Source organism: Carassius carassius, chromosome 11, assembly GCF_963082965.1.
Source record: "Carassius carassius chromosome 11, fCarCar2.1, whole genome shotgun sequence".
Classification (NCBI taxonomy): domain Eukaryota; kingdom Metazoa; phylum Chordata; class Actinopteri; order Cypriniformes; family Cyprinidae; genus Carassius; species Carassius carassius.
In genome coordinates, this window is record NC_081765.1 from 20,482,222 (window position 1) to 20,499,978 (window position 17,757).

The 17,757-nt window shown below is 36.4% G+C and overlaps 1 protein-coding gene across 5 annotated transcripts; it reads left to right on the top strand.

Annotated features, from left to right (window-relative positions):
• The first annotated feature begins 566 nt into the window (after positions 1 to 566).
• Positions 567 to 17,699, top strand: LOC132152983 (guanine nucleotide exchange factor DBS-like). Of its 5 annotated transcripts, none has more exons than XM_059562045.1 (30): positions 567 to 739; positions 5,773 to 5,856; positions 7,659 to 7,773; positions 7,847 to 7,937; positions 8,299 to 8,412; positions 8,492 to 8,608; positions 9,141 to 9,290; positions 9,399 to 9,523; positions 10,099 to 10,213; positions 10,325 to 10,444; positions 10,598 to 10,789; positions 10,988 to 11,179; positions 11,453 to 11,597; positions 11,677 to 11,741; positions 11,908 to 11,987; positions 12,101 to 12,167; positions 12,434 to 12,549; positions 12,653 to 12,722; positions 12,836 to 12,928; positions 13,398 to 13,490; positions 13,908 to 14,033; positions 14,148 to 14,369; positions 14,859 to 14,951; positions 15,076 to 15,154; positions 15,280 to 15,337; positions 15,409 to 15,530; positions 15,624 to 15,689; positions 15,950 to 16,024; positions 16,568 to 16,677; positions 16,762 to 17,699. In XM_059562045.1, exons 1-30 carry the CDS (start codon positions 658 to 660, stop codon positions 16,837 to 16,839), a joined length of 3,255 nt encoding a protein of 1,084 aa, XP_059418028.1. In that variant the 5' UTR covers positions 567 to 657; the 3' UTR covers positions 16,840 to 17,699. The 5 variants fall into 5 exon arrangements, with proteins under 5 accessions (XP_059418028.1, XP_059418025.1, XP_059418026.1 ...); XM_059562042.1 differs by lacking the exon at positions 567 to 739 and adding an exon at positions 2,068 to 2,326; XM_059562043.1 differs by lacking the exon at positions 567 to 739 and adding an exon at positions 2,068 to 2,326 and having other exon boundaries at positions 15,956 to 16,024.
• The last annotated feature ends 58 nt before the right edge of the window (positions 17,700 to 17,757 follow it).

Sequence of the window (17,757 nt, forward strand, 5' to 3'; positions counted from 1 at the left end):
GTACCAGCGAAACAAAACTAAAAATATTAAACTTAATTGTGTGACCTCAAAGAGCAATGATTGTTTGTTGATTGTGAGGAATTCATTCAAGCATTCAATTCACAACAGCAACGAGATGCTCAGGTGAGAATCACAAGCATTTTTCTCAAAAAAATATAAAAAGCGTGTAAAATTGTAGGCTATATACAGATTACGTTCATGAAGAATGTTTACTTAGCAGATTGTATATAGGTTACTGGCAATAGCAAATATGTCCGTTTCAATCAAGTGTGTCTGAATAGTCTGTTTATTTATTGTAACTTCTGTTCAATGTGGCTAAACATCTGTTCGGCAAGAAAATCAATCACAGTCGTATGCTTTTTGTCAATGTTGCCCCTTGCTTCCAGGCGCGTGGTGGTGTGCTGTGATAGCAGAAACAGTCCTGGTGATGGCGCCAAAATCCTAACCGGAGCAGCATGTTATTCTGTGTGCACATGCGTGTGAGGGCCACTGGTTATATCCTCGACTGTCTGACTATGTGGATGTCATCAGAGAGCCCCTCCCCCGTCTCTCTCTCTCTGTGATGCTGATGCTGAATTGCCCATCACTGAAGGGCAGAGGGTGATTTTCCTCCCATAACGTCCACTCTATCAGTCCTCCTTACCTGTGGACTGAAGGATGGCGATGATCTGGATGCAGACAGAGAAGGCGGTTGTGCAAGATCTACAGCGCAGATTGAGCAATGTCGCTCACAACATTGGTAAGGACTGTAAATGAGTATCTATGCTTGACACCCAGCACAGGTGCTTGGTTCTGTTTAAATGCATTTTAATGTTGAATGCTTCAATAATGCTTTCCGATGGCAAGGATTATTCACCTTTTAAATGAGTATAGCATAATCTTATATGTCCCAACAAATTTTGGTCAAGCTGATATTTAGAACAATAGCATTTTGCTTGTGTGATATTGTTTTATTTAACTTAAATATTGAAAAGCCTGATAGTCAGATTTTTTTTTTTAATGGAACAGTTTATAGAACCTTTTATTAGAACCTTTTTTAGAAAATCTAAAAAAGTTTGCATATATGTTTTATATTTAGTATAATGTTTGATACATCAGGCTTTTATGGCCCATATGGTATAAAATAGTGAGAATATGGATCTCACACTCAATGAGGAAAAAACACCTTTTTTTTCAGAGGTCCAAGCTGACCAAGAATATGCAATTTGATGATTTTGTTTTTATTTGGCCAAAACATAAGATGACTTTCTGATAGTTTTTAACGTGGGATTTTTATAACAGTATAACAGACCTTGAATTCATATGCATATGCATATACATATTAAATATATGCATAATGCATATAATGCAATAAAACAATGATTGAGAGATGTACAAAAAAAGTCAGTTTCTGTATATTTGATACATATATATTCAAAAATGAATAAAAAATTATAAAAAATGATTTATGAATAAATCAAATACAGTTAAGTTGCTTTAATCCAGTAAATGTTCTCTGAAAATATGAATAGCAATATAAAAAAAAAATACATTTACTTTCTAAAAATAATTAATGAAAAAATGTAAAGGCAAAAATACGACTCTGAATGTGGACATTTTTACAATTATATTAAAATACTTTTTACTTGCTAAGTATGAATCAAAATATGAATTATCAATCAGATGACAGAAAGCATGTCGCAGATAGTGTGCAACAGATTTGTTTAGCAGTTTTGATCATGGTGTTAACATAGAGGCCTTAAAAATGTATTAAATATGATACAGTAGGAATTCGTAAATGAATGTTTTCTCCTATAACTTTGGAATATTATCGTATAAGAACATGTGAAAGATATTTCTCAATGACATACAAAACTGCCTTGTCTAGAAATCTGTGCCTAAACATACTTTTGTACTTGCCCTCATTTTCAAAAGCCTGAAGGCTGAAAGAGATTTCCTAAAAACCCTCCAGTGAGATTCATAAAGAGTCTGTGTGTTTGGCAGAGTTACTGCTGAGTACAAAAACAGATACCATAAAACACAGTTTTCCACAGGAGCAGCTCGGCTTGCTGCAGTAGTTAGTTCACTTGCTTTAGGTAAGCAGGGCTGTTGTTTAACTATTAGCTGTTCTGGATTGGAGTTTAGCAGTTAATGCTTTAGCAATGGCAGTTATTGTTTGAGTTCAGTAGCATGTAGTATCGTAAAGCGTAACTAAAGGAACAGTGTGAGGCCAGGTATCAGATGACAATAATGAGGAAATTTATGCTGAGGAAATCCAGGAAAAGGCGTCCCAAACGAGACAGTGATCGTGGACAGTTTCCTCTGGTGCCGCTGGTACAAGGACAGAGTGAGTGAAAGCATGCTAACATTGTCATAAATTCAGCACTTTATGTTCAAAAGGTCTTCAAAATATCAAATATTTCTTAAAGATTTTCTTGTGTTCTCAAAGCTGGATTTATTTGATCAAAAATACAGTAGAAACTAATAATAGTGAAAAATATTATTACCATTTAAAATAACAGTTTTCTATTTAAATATATTTTAAAAAATAATTTATTCCTTATTCATGAATCCCTTCGTACAGATTTTAATGTTGTTCTTGAAGCTCAAGATCCTTCTCAAATCATTCTGGAGAACATGATCATGGTTTTACAAAAAACCTGTGGAATTCATTTTTTATTTTATTTTTTTGCCAGTAATATAATTTGTAATAAAAACAACAACAAAAACTAAATTAAATTAGAAAAGTACAAAATAGAAGATTTTTCACTATAGTGGTCTCAAACTTTTTTGGTTAACACTTTACAATAAGGTTAACTTTAGTTAAATACTTTAGTTAACATGAACTATGAATAATACTTCTACAACATTTATAAGTCTTAGTTAATGTTAATTTTAAGTGCTTGTTAACATTAGTTAATGCACTGTGAATTAACATGAACTAACAATGAAAGAATTTATTTTCATTATAATTAAAGGAGCATTGCGTAGGTTCTGAAATTTCTAACCGTTACTGACACCAGTGGCCGTTAGAGGAACTGCAGCCAGTCTCATGCTCGTTCTCAGTGCGCACGCTTTTTTTTTTTTTTTTTTTTTACTTACGAGGAGTGTCCGTGGGTGTCTGAATTGTGCTGGAGGCTGGTCGCTTCTTTCCATCCGCAGAGTCCATTTGAAAACACTATTGCCGCTGCTTACTATAATGGCTGGTGTGCCGTACGGTTGTAAGCCCAAGTTGACGAGAACACACATGACGTCACATTTTGTGAATTTTTGCGCCAATTCGGGCCCGACTCCTCCACACACAATTGAGTCTACAGGCAACCGTGGTGGACAGTCGAGGTGTCATTCTTTTTTTTACATCATGGTTGGCTCATACATGTACAAATGAAAACACTATCTTAAAGATTTTTTTAAGTAAAAACCTCCACATAGCTCCTTTAACAAAGATTCATAAATAATGTAATAAATATATTGTTCATGTTAGTTAAACATTAACTAATGGAATCTTTTTGTAAAGTGTTACCACACATACTTTTCAAAAGTTCAGATTTCTCTAATGAGTACACAAGTACACATTAAATTGAGACATTTAGGAAGTTACAAAAGATTTCTATTTCAAATAAATTATTTTCTTTTGAACTTTGTATTAATCAAAGAATCCTAAAAAACAAACAATAACAAAAAACTATCCAGGTTTCCACAAAAATGTTAAACAGCTCAACTGCTCAGCATATTAAAATGATTTGTAAAGGATCATGGGACACTGAAGACTGGAGTGGCTGCTGCTGAAAATTCAGCTTTGTTACTTAATGTCACAAATTTGCTTATTTTCACATTGACCTATAGAAAGTCCCAAATCTTGAAGAAAAGTATTTATTTGTTAATTTTGTCATTTTGTTTTCTTTCATATTTTTCTTGATCCTGATACTTTAAATCATCATTTTAAATCCCAGATTTTCTAAATGGCCCGAGACAATGTTGTTATTGTTCTGTTTTGTTTTTCGTCTGAACTTTAATTTGGCTATTGTCTGTTTGAAACTCCAAAGGAAAAGTGTGTAATGTATTTAATTTTTGTATGTGTGTCCGAAAGAAAGAGAAGGAACTAGAGAGATTTACCAGACTAAAAGACTGTCTTTTCTTTTAAATGTTATCTGTTGGTTTGAATGGCTTCTGAGTGACTTGGCCTGAATCCAGCTCTTATCTTTCCCTTCTCAGTAAGATCAGATCTCACTCAGATTCCTCTTATACCAGAGAGAAACAAAAACACACACACACAGGGTTTCATTCAATCACCGGTGTGTTGGGGGAAGGGGCTTCTGGGGGGCAGCAGACTTTTTTGGGGTGACTGTGCCGACAAAGACAGGCGTAGAGAGAGTGGAAACAAAGGAAGTACAGTTCTTTACAGTCAGTGATCCATCATTGTTATCACTTATTAAAATGTAGTAGGTGAAAGGAACCTGTGTATGTGTGTCAGGGGACCAGTCCATTCCAGGAAGTCTGTGTGAAGGTTGGAAATGAGGAGAGAGAGAGAGAGAGAGAGAAACAGGAAGTCATTGAATTGACCTGTGCACCTGTCTCAGGTAGCTCATTCTGAGATCGCTGCTTATGGTTACAAGACGACCTGGGAGTTAGTAAGATATAAGAAAACAAGTGGAAGAGGAATCAGAAAAACAGAGGGATGGTAGTACAGAACGAAGGGAAAACTATGTGCATTCCTCTAGCAGAGGTCGAGAAATATTACCACTTTTCCAGATGTTGCCACTGGCTCCGAAGTAAGGTCTATTTTTTTAATAATTTTTTTCTATACTATTTCATAATATTATTAACTTTTTTTATTTATTATTGTGTTTAAAAAATGTAAAATAATTTAAAATAATTCCTTTTTTTAATGGTACTTAATACTCCATTTGCACTATTGTTACTCTACTCCATTCTGCTAAACTAAATATAATTGATTAGTATTGAGAAACAGTGGATTCATTACTTAACTGTAATAGTAGAAATAAATAAATAAAATGTCAGTGTGTATAAAAGGTGGACAGAATTAGGAGATGGGAACAGGTGAGCGCTACCGTAAAAGTCTTTTAAAATGTGACGGATGATGTTCTGTCCAATGTGTATGAACATCCTAAGGGTGTGCATCTGACTACAATGGGACGACACATTCTTAAAACAAAAGAAGGCATTGGCACAGGACTCTTTTGTCATTCACTTTGAAGTACCACTTACAGTATCTGATTGGTGTGTTGATTAAAAAATAAAATTCTTAATCTTGCAGTAAAAAAAGCCTAGAGGCTATAATATAATGTATAATAGAATGAGTGGGTATGCATTAAGATTATTAGTTGTCTGCACTTTACAGCTCTGTATCCAGGGGTGGTTTTGTTTGAGATGGATAGGAAATCACCTACTATTTTCTTATCTTTCGCTATTGACCAGATTATGGGAACTGCTCTGGGCAAGATTTTCCTCCCTCAGGTGGTAACATACACCAGCCGAAGACACAATACACCCAAGAGACAGTTAGTGTGTTCTCACCTGTGGTTTATTTTATCTTATAGTCAAGTAACAAAAATAACTGCTGTTTTTTTTTATTTTGTGATTTGATGTTGTGCAAGAAAGGCACTCCATGAGATTTGCAGAAAAGTGTTAAGTTTATGAGTTTAATGGGTGATAATGCAGGATCATTGTTTTACTCAGGTTACACTGAGAACTGGAACAATCCTGTTATATCATCCTATAATGTTATTATGACTGTAGACATGATGTTAGTGTCTCGTGTGTTTGTTTCAGATGAGATCATGCAGAAGGAGTCCAGTCCTCTCTACGCTGCTGACATCATCACTGAGCTCAAGAGACAGTTTGCGTTCCTGTCTGGTAAATATTATTTCCATTATATTTGCATATCTTTATCCGTAAAACAGAAATATTATCCAGGGACCAACATTATTGTTTCAGGGACGAAGAGACAAAGGGATGTGAGTTATATTATTTTTTTTAAGTGGACTTAAGTAAGAACACTGTAAGGAGGACCCATAGAGGAAAAAAGGAGACCTCTTTAGATCTCTGCAATTATATCTCAATTTTGTCTTATAGTAAACCAGTTGGAGACTTTTGTTTATGCTTCTTAATTCTTGGATATATTTCTCCCTTAGAGTTATGGATCAGATCTCAACAAGGTCTTGTGCTCACAGTTGCCAATGTACTAAAATCTGCAGTTAAAAGATTTCAGTACAAAAATTTTTCTTATCATATTCGTTACAGACTAAATTATAATAGGAGCTATACCAGTTTTACACACACAGCACATTTCTAGTATATTGCTTTAAACACTTGTCTTTCCTTCATCTTAGTGAGAGAATCAAACATTGTAATGTAAAATAATATCCAACTATAAAAGAGTTTTTCAATAAGAGCACTAAAAGGTGCGTTTTTGTAACATGCAAGTTATAAACGCTATTGCACATGAACATGCGAGAAGAGTGATTTGTTAGTCAAATTTCACCTTCCGTAATTTCCTGCTTCTGTCTGAAATAGATGGTTAGATAATTTCTCTACGCATGTATGAATGTAATATGCAAGGGAATGGAAAAAGATGTTCTGGGGTTTAGAAACATTTTGTATATTGGCATGTACAAACACTGTAACTTGAAGGTATTTCTCTGAATAAGTGTTGTTTTTGATGACAAGTTGTTCCTGTTAAAGTGAACCGAGTAAACGATGCTCGCACACTCTCTGTCCTGTTGTCATGGAGACAGGGAGAAGAAGGCATGACTTGCCAAATTTATATTTTTGTCACAAGGGGATCTTTACCCAGTGGCTTATTTCTCTTCCGCTCTCCATTCCATCATAACCGTCTTACCACCGAAACATCCCCTTGTATCTTCATCCTGATTTAAAGGAGAGAATTGATAAGGAAAAATGGAGTGGCATTTTTGAATCTCACATTATAGATCAGTATAATCATAGTTTCTGTTCTGAGGGAGTACTGACAATACTAAGGTGTCTTACCATCTGCAGTGCCTTTATTTTAGCTGCAGTGTTGGTTCTATTTATTAATGTGACTTTTTGAGGAGACGAGCACTCACTATATAAGAACAATTACTTTTCAACCACTTTTCTAAGCTGTAAAATGGTCGTGAGAAGAACCTACTGTAAACCTAGAAACCAGGATACCTGGTCTCTTTTATTACAATATCACTGTTTTACTGTATCTCTGACCAAATAAATTCAACCTTCTGAGACTTCTTTCAAAAATCTTACAGACCCGAAACTTTTCAAAAGTAGAGTAGCTACATGCTAAATAGTTTGTACATGTTTTGGTAATTGTCAGTGGTGCCACAAGCTTATTTCTTGACACTAGCTGCCAAATTGATGATAAGAACCCTTAGAAGCCGATCTGAGATTATGTTGGAGTTTGGCTGTCACAGCGCTCTCAAACAACTGTTGTTGGGTAGCAGTAGCACACAATATGGAGACTGTGACACAGCATAAATGTGGTGTTAGCAGGTTTTCATTGGCTTGCTTGCCTGTGTGCTAATTTAAGATCTCTCATGCATGCCAACACAGAAGACAGCATGGTTTCTGGTATTTATTGCCCCCTGCTGTTTGGCTGTTGAGTAGATCAGAGGAGCAGGCTTGATTCTTTAATCCTTCATATTTCTTTCTGTCTGTTTTAGGGGGAAGAGGACAGGATGGAAGCCCTATCCTAATCTTTCCAGAGTTCCCTTCGTTTTGTGAAATTGGAGACCAAGAGTTTCGTAATGTTCTTACCTACCTGACAAGTATTCCCAGGTAAATACACACATTAGCACACGTTTGAATGTCATACATGCTGAAAGCAGTAACACCTGTGTGTCTTTACCAGCCTGAGTACAGCAGGTGTGGGCTTCATCGTAGTGATTGACAGGCGTAGAGATCGATGGATGTGTTTAAAGGGAACATTACTGCGTATCTCTGTGAGTCGGACATGAGTCAGTTCTTGAAGGCATAGTTCACCCAAAAATAAAGATTTGCGGAAAATGTACTCCGCCTTCATTTTTTTAATAAACAAATCTAACTTCAAACCATTTTTTCTAGCTTGAATACAAGACCTCAATCCATAATATTGCTTTCTCCAGTGAAAAAGTCATTTTGTATGAATCAGGAGAGAAATGTTCTCAGATCAAGCATCCATTTACAAGGAGAACGTCTAAAACAGAATGTACATTTTCAGCAAACTTTCTTTTTTGGGTAAACTATTCATTCAGTAGTCTTTTTGTGGATGCACATCTGGATGGCTTTTGTCTGTAATATATGTTAAAATATGTTTGTGTGTAGGGCTGGTTTCCTGCTAATCTTCGGCTTGTTCTGGTGCTGAGACCCAGTGCTATCCTGCAGAGAACGATGTCTGATGTGTTCTTCAGACTCCACAGAGATGACTTTAAAGTACCGGTAAGTGACCTAAATGGGTTTTGAACTGTTAGTGAGTGGCATGTCATTGTAAATAACGAAGCCTGTGTGTGTATTAAAGGTTATCATGCTAAACTCGGTGGGTGATTTGCACTCTTATATTGAGCGGAGTCAGCTGACACAAGAACTGGGTGGCACTCAATACTACTGCCACAAGACCTGGATCTCTCATCGCACAGTAAGAGCAAATACACACCTCAAAGGTGCACTCACTAGTTTTTGTTTGTTTGTTTCTTTGTTTGTTTATTTCACATTATGGCAGTTGTCCTGGACTTATACTTGTGCCTAGTGGAATGGATGCATCATCACATAAAATACAATTGTTTTGAATCACCAATTCTTATGTAGAAATGCGGAATTCACAGTCAGCAGTGATTTGTTTATTTTGTAAATCAAAGTAGCCAATAATCAGGGGGATTTAGTGAAATAGTATTCATTATATTAGTAATATATAGTGGCCCACCATGAGACAACCTGCTTCATATACAGTAAATCATCTTTTATTACTGATAAGACTATGGTATTTCAGACAGTGCACACATATTTTAAAAGTAATCTAAATCAATTTTATGTGCAATGTTTTAATTACAGAAAGATTATTAAGCGCACATTCAAAACCTCATTGCATATATGAAACAAAGCAAATTAAACCATTGATATACATCATATGTGAAATGATAATTTTCTAATGATGATAATTTTGCCGGTAGGATCTTGAAAGCTTTGCCGCATTAGTGAAGAGGATGGCTGAGAGACTGCAAGTGTTTGGCAGGGAGCTGGCAGAAACCGAGCTCCCTAACAACCTCCTAACAGCCAGCAATCTGCTCACTGCACAAACCAGCAGAAAAGACGGTTTCAAAGTATTTATAAAAAATAAAAAAACTCCTTAAAGCATTCAATATGTGCCACCTCACACATTCTTTTTGGTGCTAACAAAACTATTCTTGGTTTCATTGTTTTCTCTTTAGGAAGAGATGGCAGGAGCTCTAAGCCAAGGACGGAAACTCTTGGAGCACATCAGGGAACCAGTGCGCAGAGATCCGGACATCAGTCTAAACCCTGATCAACTGGAGAACCTTGCTACAGTGCACAGGTAAGTCTGTGGCCGGGTCTTTCTCCGTAGGAATCCTCTCATTTCCTGCTTGAAGTTTCTTTGCAGTGTTTCTTCTTCTTGGAATAATTTGTGAATGGTTGCAAACATATTGGCTAGGTATTATAACATTAGCAGGGTGGTTAGCCAGTCACGCCTCCTCACACGTCTTCTTTCTTTAGCGATTTGGATAGCAAAAATGAATGGTTTTACACTTCAAGGCTGCATTTAATTTTGTATTATGTTTATACTACTGAAGTATAAAAATTTTTTTTAAAGTTTTTGTTTATATACATATATTTCTGTAAAGCCTGAATTCTTTTTTATTGAAGTTTTAGTGTTAGTTATTTTTGTACTTCAGCCTAAACTTATTTCAGTTAGTTGCCAAAGCTACATTACTAATTTTAATTTGTTTTTAATAGAATATTTTCATTTGATCTTATTTAAGCTTTATTTCAAATAGTTTTAAACTATATAAAAAAGTTTTAATAGTTTTAGTTTTAGCTAACACTAACAATTCTACTAGTATACACACTATTTCATTTCATTTTATAATATGTGGTTTGTGTAACTTGCAGGCTTTTATCCCAGTTGAATGAGAGCTCTACAGCGTTTGATGAGTTCTGGATTCAGCATCATAATAAACTGGATCTATGTTTTAAACTCTGCCAGTTTGAGCACAACTTTCAACAGGTCTTGCATTTTTAAAGACATTTATGCTTATAGAGCTTATTCTTATTATTGCTAGACATAAGATTCACGAATGATATTTGCACTCTGTTTTTATTTGCCATTTTCTTGTAGTTGCAAACAGAGCTGGAGCAAGCAACAGCCACTATGAATGCTTTCTCAGACGTTGGAATAAGCCCTGCCCAAACAGAACACCTCCTTCAAGAGCTGACCAATCATGAGAATAAGGCCTGTGTGAGTCTCCGCCCATTGTATAATCTTAGCGTGTTATGCTTACAGTTGCAAACATGCATGCACACACCTATATGCATGAATGAGTCGGTCTTTTTCAAAGCTTCCAATAACCATTGTACCTCTTCTCTCGTTAACACATTTCTTTTTCTGCAGGAAGTGCTGGACAGAGTGAGGTCTGTGATTGCCGAAGGCCAAAGTTTGATTGACAGCTCTCCGAATGTTGATGACAGTGTTGCAGTAAAATGCAGTGAGCTACAGAGAGTGAGAGAGAAGCTCACCCAAAGGCTCAAAGACAAGAGGACCATGCTCACACAGGCTATGGAGCTATATAAAAGATTGGAAACGGTGACTAGAAATACATATACACATGCACATTAATATTTATGTTTGAATATATGCATTCCACTAACATACTCATTCCTTTGCATAGTTACATGCAATTTTTCTAAAAATACAGACAGACATAAATAGCACTCTTTCATATGTAGTGTATATGCAAATAAGTTTCCAGCACAGTTCCATTCTGTTATTTTTCTCTTTCAGATGTGTAAATGGTGTGATGATGGGATTTACATGCTAGCGTCACAGCCTCTTGACAAGTGCCAGTCACAGGAGGGGGCGGAGTCAGCACTGTCAGAGCTGGAGTGTTACCTGGAGACAGCCAGTGAGAAACAGCAGTGGGATATCAGCACAGTTTGGCTGGAATATGAGAACATACTGAACAATGAGCTCAGGGTATGGTAATGTGAAATCATAAAAGGGCTGCAATTCACGTATAATTCAGAACTAATATATAAATAAATATATATATATAAAATATATATTTAAAATAAATAAAGATATATATTTTTTTCATCTTTAACAAATAATTTAAAAATATTGTTTATAATACAGCTTCCCAGAATACTTTGTTCTGATTGGTCAGTCTCTGTATTTGTGTTTTTAAAAATGTGTATTAGTATATAATGTATTATATTTTGTGATATTGTATAATGTGTAATGGTACAGGAGAAGGTGAAGCGTGCATTTGAGAAGAAAACATCATTAAAGGAGATGTTTGAGAGGAGGAGGGTTAGTCTGAAGAAACTAGCAGCCAAACAAACACGCCCCATCCAACCTGTGGCCCCTCGACCAGAGTCACTCTCATCTCCTGGTATCTATCTATCTATCTATCTATCTATCTATCCTTAAAAGTGTCAAATGGAGGTGATTGGTTTATTTCTTTCTTTCAGCTCACAGGGAGCATGAGAACATCTGTATTAGTGAAGACTCAGACAGCAGGGTGTCCTGTAAACAAGTATGTCTAATTCATCTACAATGCCTTCAGTGTATGTCCTTTCTTTTTAATCAATATATATCACTTTCTCTGTGTAAGCAAATGATATATACCTCTCTCTGTTATAGTGAACACTGTGTAAGTTAAGTGACTTGACTGTTACTCAGTAATGAATCTCTTTGTGTAGGTAAACTCTGATCAAGTTGACAGGAGCAGTCGCAATCCTTCTGTATCTGAGGAGGAGGAAACCCTGGCTGTGCTGCGCAGGTTAGTCCAGGGTTAAAGGTCAGAGGGGAAAGAGGGGAGCACATGTGCCTTACTAGACCCCGTGTAGTGTAGTCATTAACTGAGCTTCATTGTGTGTGTGTGTTTGTTCACAGGCATGTAATGAATGAGTTACTGGAAACAGAGAGAGCGTATGTGGAAGAGCTTATGTGTGTTTTGCAGGTGAGTGAAAAACTGTCAGTTCTTTCATAAAGAACAATCAAGAAACAACAATCAAGCTTCAATCAAGAAACAACTTCATTTTCTTATGTAGGTGGACGTACTCTGAAATATATAGGCCACATCCTACACTTTTTTTTGTAGCAGGTTTTGGCCCATAAAGTCTTGTGAATGTTAGAGCAAGTCTACATCAAACTCCTGATTTTAAAAGAGCCATGAAAATCCTGTTTGCCATGAGATGCCTTCATAAAATGTGTTGTGTGCTGTAGGGATATGCTGCTGAGATGGACAACCCCTCCATGACTCCTCTCATCCCTGCAGCTCTGCAGAACAAGAAGGATGTGTTATTTGGGAACATGCAGGAAATTTATAATTTCCACAAAAGGTAAGCGCCATCTAGTGGTGTTCAGATCAGTAGTAAAAATGTAATTGGGGGGTTAATCATACCAAATGAATCAAGATTCATTTGAAACCGTGTATCTTCTCAGAATTTTCCTCAAAGAGCTGGAAAGTTACACTGACTGTCCTGAGCTCGTGGGCCGCTGCTTTCTGGACTGGGTGAGTTTTATAGAAAACAAGAAAACAAAACCAGAAGTGAAGTATCATGAAGAACTTTTGGGAGTTTATTTTTCACAGTGATTCTCATATCTTTGGTCATTGTGGTGGTTTAGATGGGGGAGCTGCAGATTTATGAGAAATACTGTCACAACAAGCCTCGTTCTGAGAGCCTCTGGAGGCAGTGCTCAGACTGCGCCTTTTTCCAGGTATACACATACATATCGAATATTATACTACCATAATACTAATACAATGCACATTTATTCTTTATGCATGTAATATTTAAACGACCAGCTAAAATTTCCCAAAGGTTCACCTGTAGAGTACATTGTGTAAAATACTGTATACCACAAACCAATGTGCTCCACTTTACCTTCCATTTCCAGGGTGACAAATAATACAGAAGTAATGTGATTTTTAACATCTTCTTCTTCACTTATTTGATTGATTGCATAAATATTGTATTAAAAAATGCTAAATAAAAATATTAGTGAATACTGAAGTGCTGTTGTTTTAAATAATATTTAACATACAATAAACACAGTACTTGTTTTTTTTAGCTGAAACACACACAGAAACACATATACACTAACCACAATCTGTTGATGACATCAGGCCCTCTTTGTGACAGGATGTAGTTTGAGCAACTTTACCAAATTGTGTTTGTGCCATCAGGAATGTCAGAAGAAACTAGAGCACAAACTAGGACTGGACTCATACTTACTGAAGCCTGTGCAGAGGATCACTAAATACCAACTCCTGCTGAAGGTATTGCATTATGTGTGTGTATAGACATCATAACTGAAGTGTTAGCTTTAGGCATTTGAATATGGGATAGATGTTTAAATGCATCTTAAATTCAGCATGAATTGAAAATGTCCTCTATTTTCTAAATGCATGTTGTTGATCTTATTGTGAATGATTTGTCCATGTATAAACAATTAGTTTTAAATCTTCTGATGAAAACAGAGACTTCTCTCTGGTGACGTATCTCCAAACATTTAAACCTCCCTCTCTTTCATATCTGTCTTCATGCAATCAAAAATCAATGGATAGAACGAATCCCTGACCTAATTTTTTTCTATTTAAAAGAATCTGTCTCACTCATATGTACATCACAATATGGAAGACTTTAAAGGGGTCATATAATGGATAACAAGATTTTTCATTGTTTGTGTGTTTTAGGAGATGATTAAGTACAGTAAAGGCTGTGAGGGCTCAGAGGAGCTGCCGGCAGCTCTTTCCTCCATACTGGGTATCCTGAAGGCTGTAAATGACTCAATGCACCTCATCGCCATCACAGGATATGAGGTAAAACACATATGCACACATTACTTTCATCTGACCCATTACTGTTCATTAATGTTTTCTGTCACTCATCTTTATTCCACGTCATTCCAAGCAATGATTATTGATTCCATTCAGGGTAACCTTGGAGTCCTGGGTCGCCTGCTGATGCAAGGGTCATTCAGTGTGTGGGCGGAGCATAAGAGAGGTCATGTGAAGGTCATGGAGCTTGCCAGGTTTAAGCCCATGCAAAGACACCTGTTCCTGCATGAGAAAGCTCTGCTCTTCTGCAAGAGGCGAGAGGAGAGCGGAGAGGGATACGAGAAAGCGCCCTCATATAGCTTCAAGCAGGAGCTCAGCGTAAGTGTGTCTTCACCATAGAGTGTAATAATAAGAAAAAAATTTACAAAATGATGTTGAGCTCATATTGATAAATCACCTCTTTTCTGTTATGTTCTGTTAAGCATGGCATTCTTCCCATGCTGATGAAAATGTAGTCAAATTTGTTCTAGTAAGCATCTTCGAAAGGCTATTTTCCTCATCCGATATTTTTCTAAAATGGCACATTTTTAATGGGTCATTAGTGTTTTATTGCACATTTTAAAATTGAAATCTTTTATTTAACAACAAGCACATTTGATAACATGCACAATATTTTGAAAAAAATAATGTGGAGTATATAATTCAAATTTGTGTCTAATTTGCATATTTAAATATTTAAACGAGTAAGGTCTCTAAAAAAAAATATATATATATATATTTTTAGAATGTTCATTCTGCAAAATGTTATTTTGAAAGGAAAAATAAAATAGCCTGTTTACATGATGGTCTCTGTTCTGTCTTTGTTAGATGGCTGCGATTGGAATAACAGAGCATGCTAAAGGGGACAGCAGGAAGTTTGAGATCTGGTCCAGATCAAGGGATGAGGTCTACACAGTACAGGTGAGCACAACAGTGTGTGCCTTGAGTTCAGATTTCTATTAAGAAGACTGTTACATGTGCTGAGTCTGCACTGATCAAATATCTTGTTTTTATGTACTGCTTTGTGATATATGTTGTCCTGTAGGCCGTGTCTGAGGAGGCTAAGACCATCTGGGTAACAGAAATCCAGAAACTTCTAACAGGACAGCTGGAGGCCTGTAAAGGTATGGACCTGGTTTTACGTTGGTTTGTAATTAAGTAGTTGAGGAGTGTTTACAATTCATTCAGATAAATTGCAAAATGCCAAATTAACACTAAGGTGCATCAAATGTATGTTTATGTTATATAGAAGTAAGTCAACAGAGGGCACCTGAGCAGTTTTCCTCAGATATCAGCTCAACTAACAGGTACGATCACACGCCATCACATTTACACATACATATTTGAGCCATTTTCATACCATGAAACTCGTCTTCAGACTGGTGAGAAATGAACCAAGTAACTTCAGGAGTGGAGGAGTGGATAAACTGAACACAGAAGAGGAAAGAGGCAAAGAACTTGAGAACATTCTAGAGCCCAGAACGACAGGGAGAGCAAAAGGTGAGTGAAAAACTCATGTCATTATAGACTTTTCATTTTGATTGAACTTCCCCTTTAACTTCTTTCCGTTTTTTTTTTTGTGTGTGATTTCAGGATCTTCGTTCAGTTTTGAGACTAAATTAAAACGACAAGATATTCGGAGTGACCCTACACCTCTAGGTGACCTATTTCAGCAAACTGAATATCAAATATAAGAGAGTTTGATTGCGGTCTCATTTTCAAGAGATTAAATAAAAATAGCAAATGGGTGATGATAAAAATAACTGATTCATTATCATCAAGGCACCAAGCTCTCTAAAGGCTAAAAGCATAAGATGATCCTTAAAGGAATAGCTCACATCATGTGTACTTCATGTGCCATACTGAGAAATAACTAAGAAGGTGCAGAGGTGCAGTCTGATTGGTTATTTTCCTCCCAGAAACAGGGCCACAGCCTAACTTGGGTGGAGGCAGGTGGTTGAGTACATCAAGTCTGTTTCAGAATCGTAGGAGAGGTACACATATATGTGCACAATTATCCATAATCCACGGAGGTGTTATAGGGTAGCATGTGTTTGTAGGTTATATGTTTGTCTCATCTGATGCTTTCTAAGAGGTGCTGACCACGTCTTTGTCTTTACAAGATTGTTTCATGTTAAGCTCTATCGACAGCTGTTACACAAAAAATAAGTCTGACTATTCCCTCAGTTTGTAAAAACAAAGAACAATGTCTATATAATGGAGGACAATTACAGAGGGTTTAAAAGCAGAAAACTGCAGCAGAGAAGCGCTTTAATTAATTCTTCTGTACAAAAAAATGTGTTGTTTGTGACCAAATTGTCTTTTTATTCATGCTGTTGATAGACATGAACTTGAATTGAACCCAGAACGTTTCACTGACACACATCCACGCATGCTCTTTCTGTGTGCTCTGGGAAATGTCTTCTGTCTATCACGGTGAGGTTTCAGTGGCTTTCTCTGTCATCTCTGCCCTCATTTAGGTGTTCACTTACAATGCAATCCATTTTCCAATCCACATTTTCTTCTTACGGTCTCAGGTTGGACTAAAGGATCTCTCTCACTGGATGCCTCTGTGGAGCATGATGGATACTTTAGTGCAGAGGAGCAGGTGACCTCTGACCCAGAAGAGGAGAAGGAAGAGAAAATGGTGCGTGACCAAGTCTGTTTTTCACTGTCAGACATAAAAGCAAAAGGGTTTCATGTTTTAAGTATTTCTGTATCTTTATTTCAGTGTGCAGATGAGCTGCAATCTGTGAGGATAGAGGAAGAGATCCAGTGTTCTGAAGAGACTGAGGATCCTGAGAAATGAGAGTTGAGTGTGGATGTGTGCACAATGCCATCAGTGTACAGCACATACAGTAGATTTCATGCATAACTCTTTAAAGAGGGGGAAAAACATTTAACTTTGAAATGTTGCATACTCTTAAAAATAAAGGTTCCTAGTAGAACCAAAGAGGTTTAGAATACATGAAGAAAGCTGTCCATTAGCATTCACTTTAATCTCAATGTCAGTGTGACAAAAAAAAAAACCCTACGCTTTTTTTTCTTTTTTTTCAGAACATGCAGCTAATTTTAAATGGCTGTTAAGAAAAACATTTACCAGCAGGGGTCATACTAACCAGCCCAAAAAGGGTATTACAGGACCTTTTTTCCTTTAAATCTAGAAGAAACTATCTTATACCAACTGACAACCCTATAATGGACTCTCCAAAGAACTGTAAACAGTGAAAATTATTGTTGTTTAGAGGGTTCTTTGCAAGAAGCTTTATTTTTAAGAGTGAGGTCTAAGAATGTCCCAAAATAATGCATTTCACAGAGACACCAGAGCTAGCTCTTTACACACGGTCTCATCATAGTAGTATGCTGAGATACATGTTTCATATCCCTTAAAACATAGTTATTTCTGTCCCAGTATTATGTCCATACTGAGATATGGCATGTCTGTTGTCAAGTCCTGTGATTTCCAATGTGAAAGCATATAAAATACAATTGTGTACTGTAAAATGCAGGAAACTAGTACCTATGTGTAAAACAAGCATATTATATATGCAGATGTTGTTTCTCAAAGTGACTGTGATCACCCTGTGCCATTTGTATGTAAAATATGTTTACAAATCAAAATTGTTTTATATATACATGCATATAAAAATAAAGCCATAGTTGACTGACTGACTTTTGCCTATTTTTATATATAAAACTTCACAGGTCAAATATGTATAATGACATT

Excerpts from the sequence above, each read along its gene's own strand:
- LOC132152983 (XM_059562042.1), top strand. The coding sequence starts at position 2,221 with ATGACAATAATGAGGAAATTTATGCTGAGGAAATCCAGGAAAAGGCGT. Across the intron at positions 10,214-10,324 it reads TTGAGCACAACTTTCAACAG|TTGCAAACAGAGCTGGAGCA; the intron begins GTCTTGCATTTT and ends ATTTTCTTGTAG. Across the intron at positions 10,790-10,987 it reads TATATAAAAGATTGGAAACG|ATGTGTAAATGGTGTGATGA; the intron begins GTGACTAGAAAT and ends TTTCTCTTTCAG.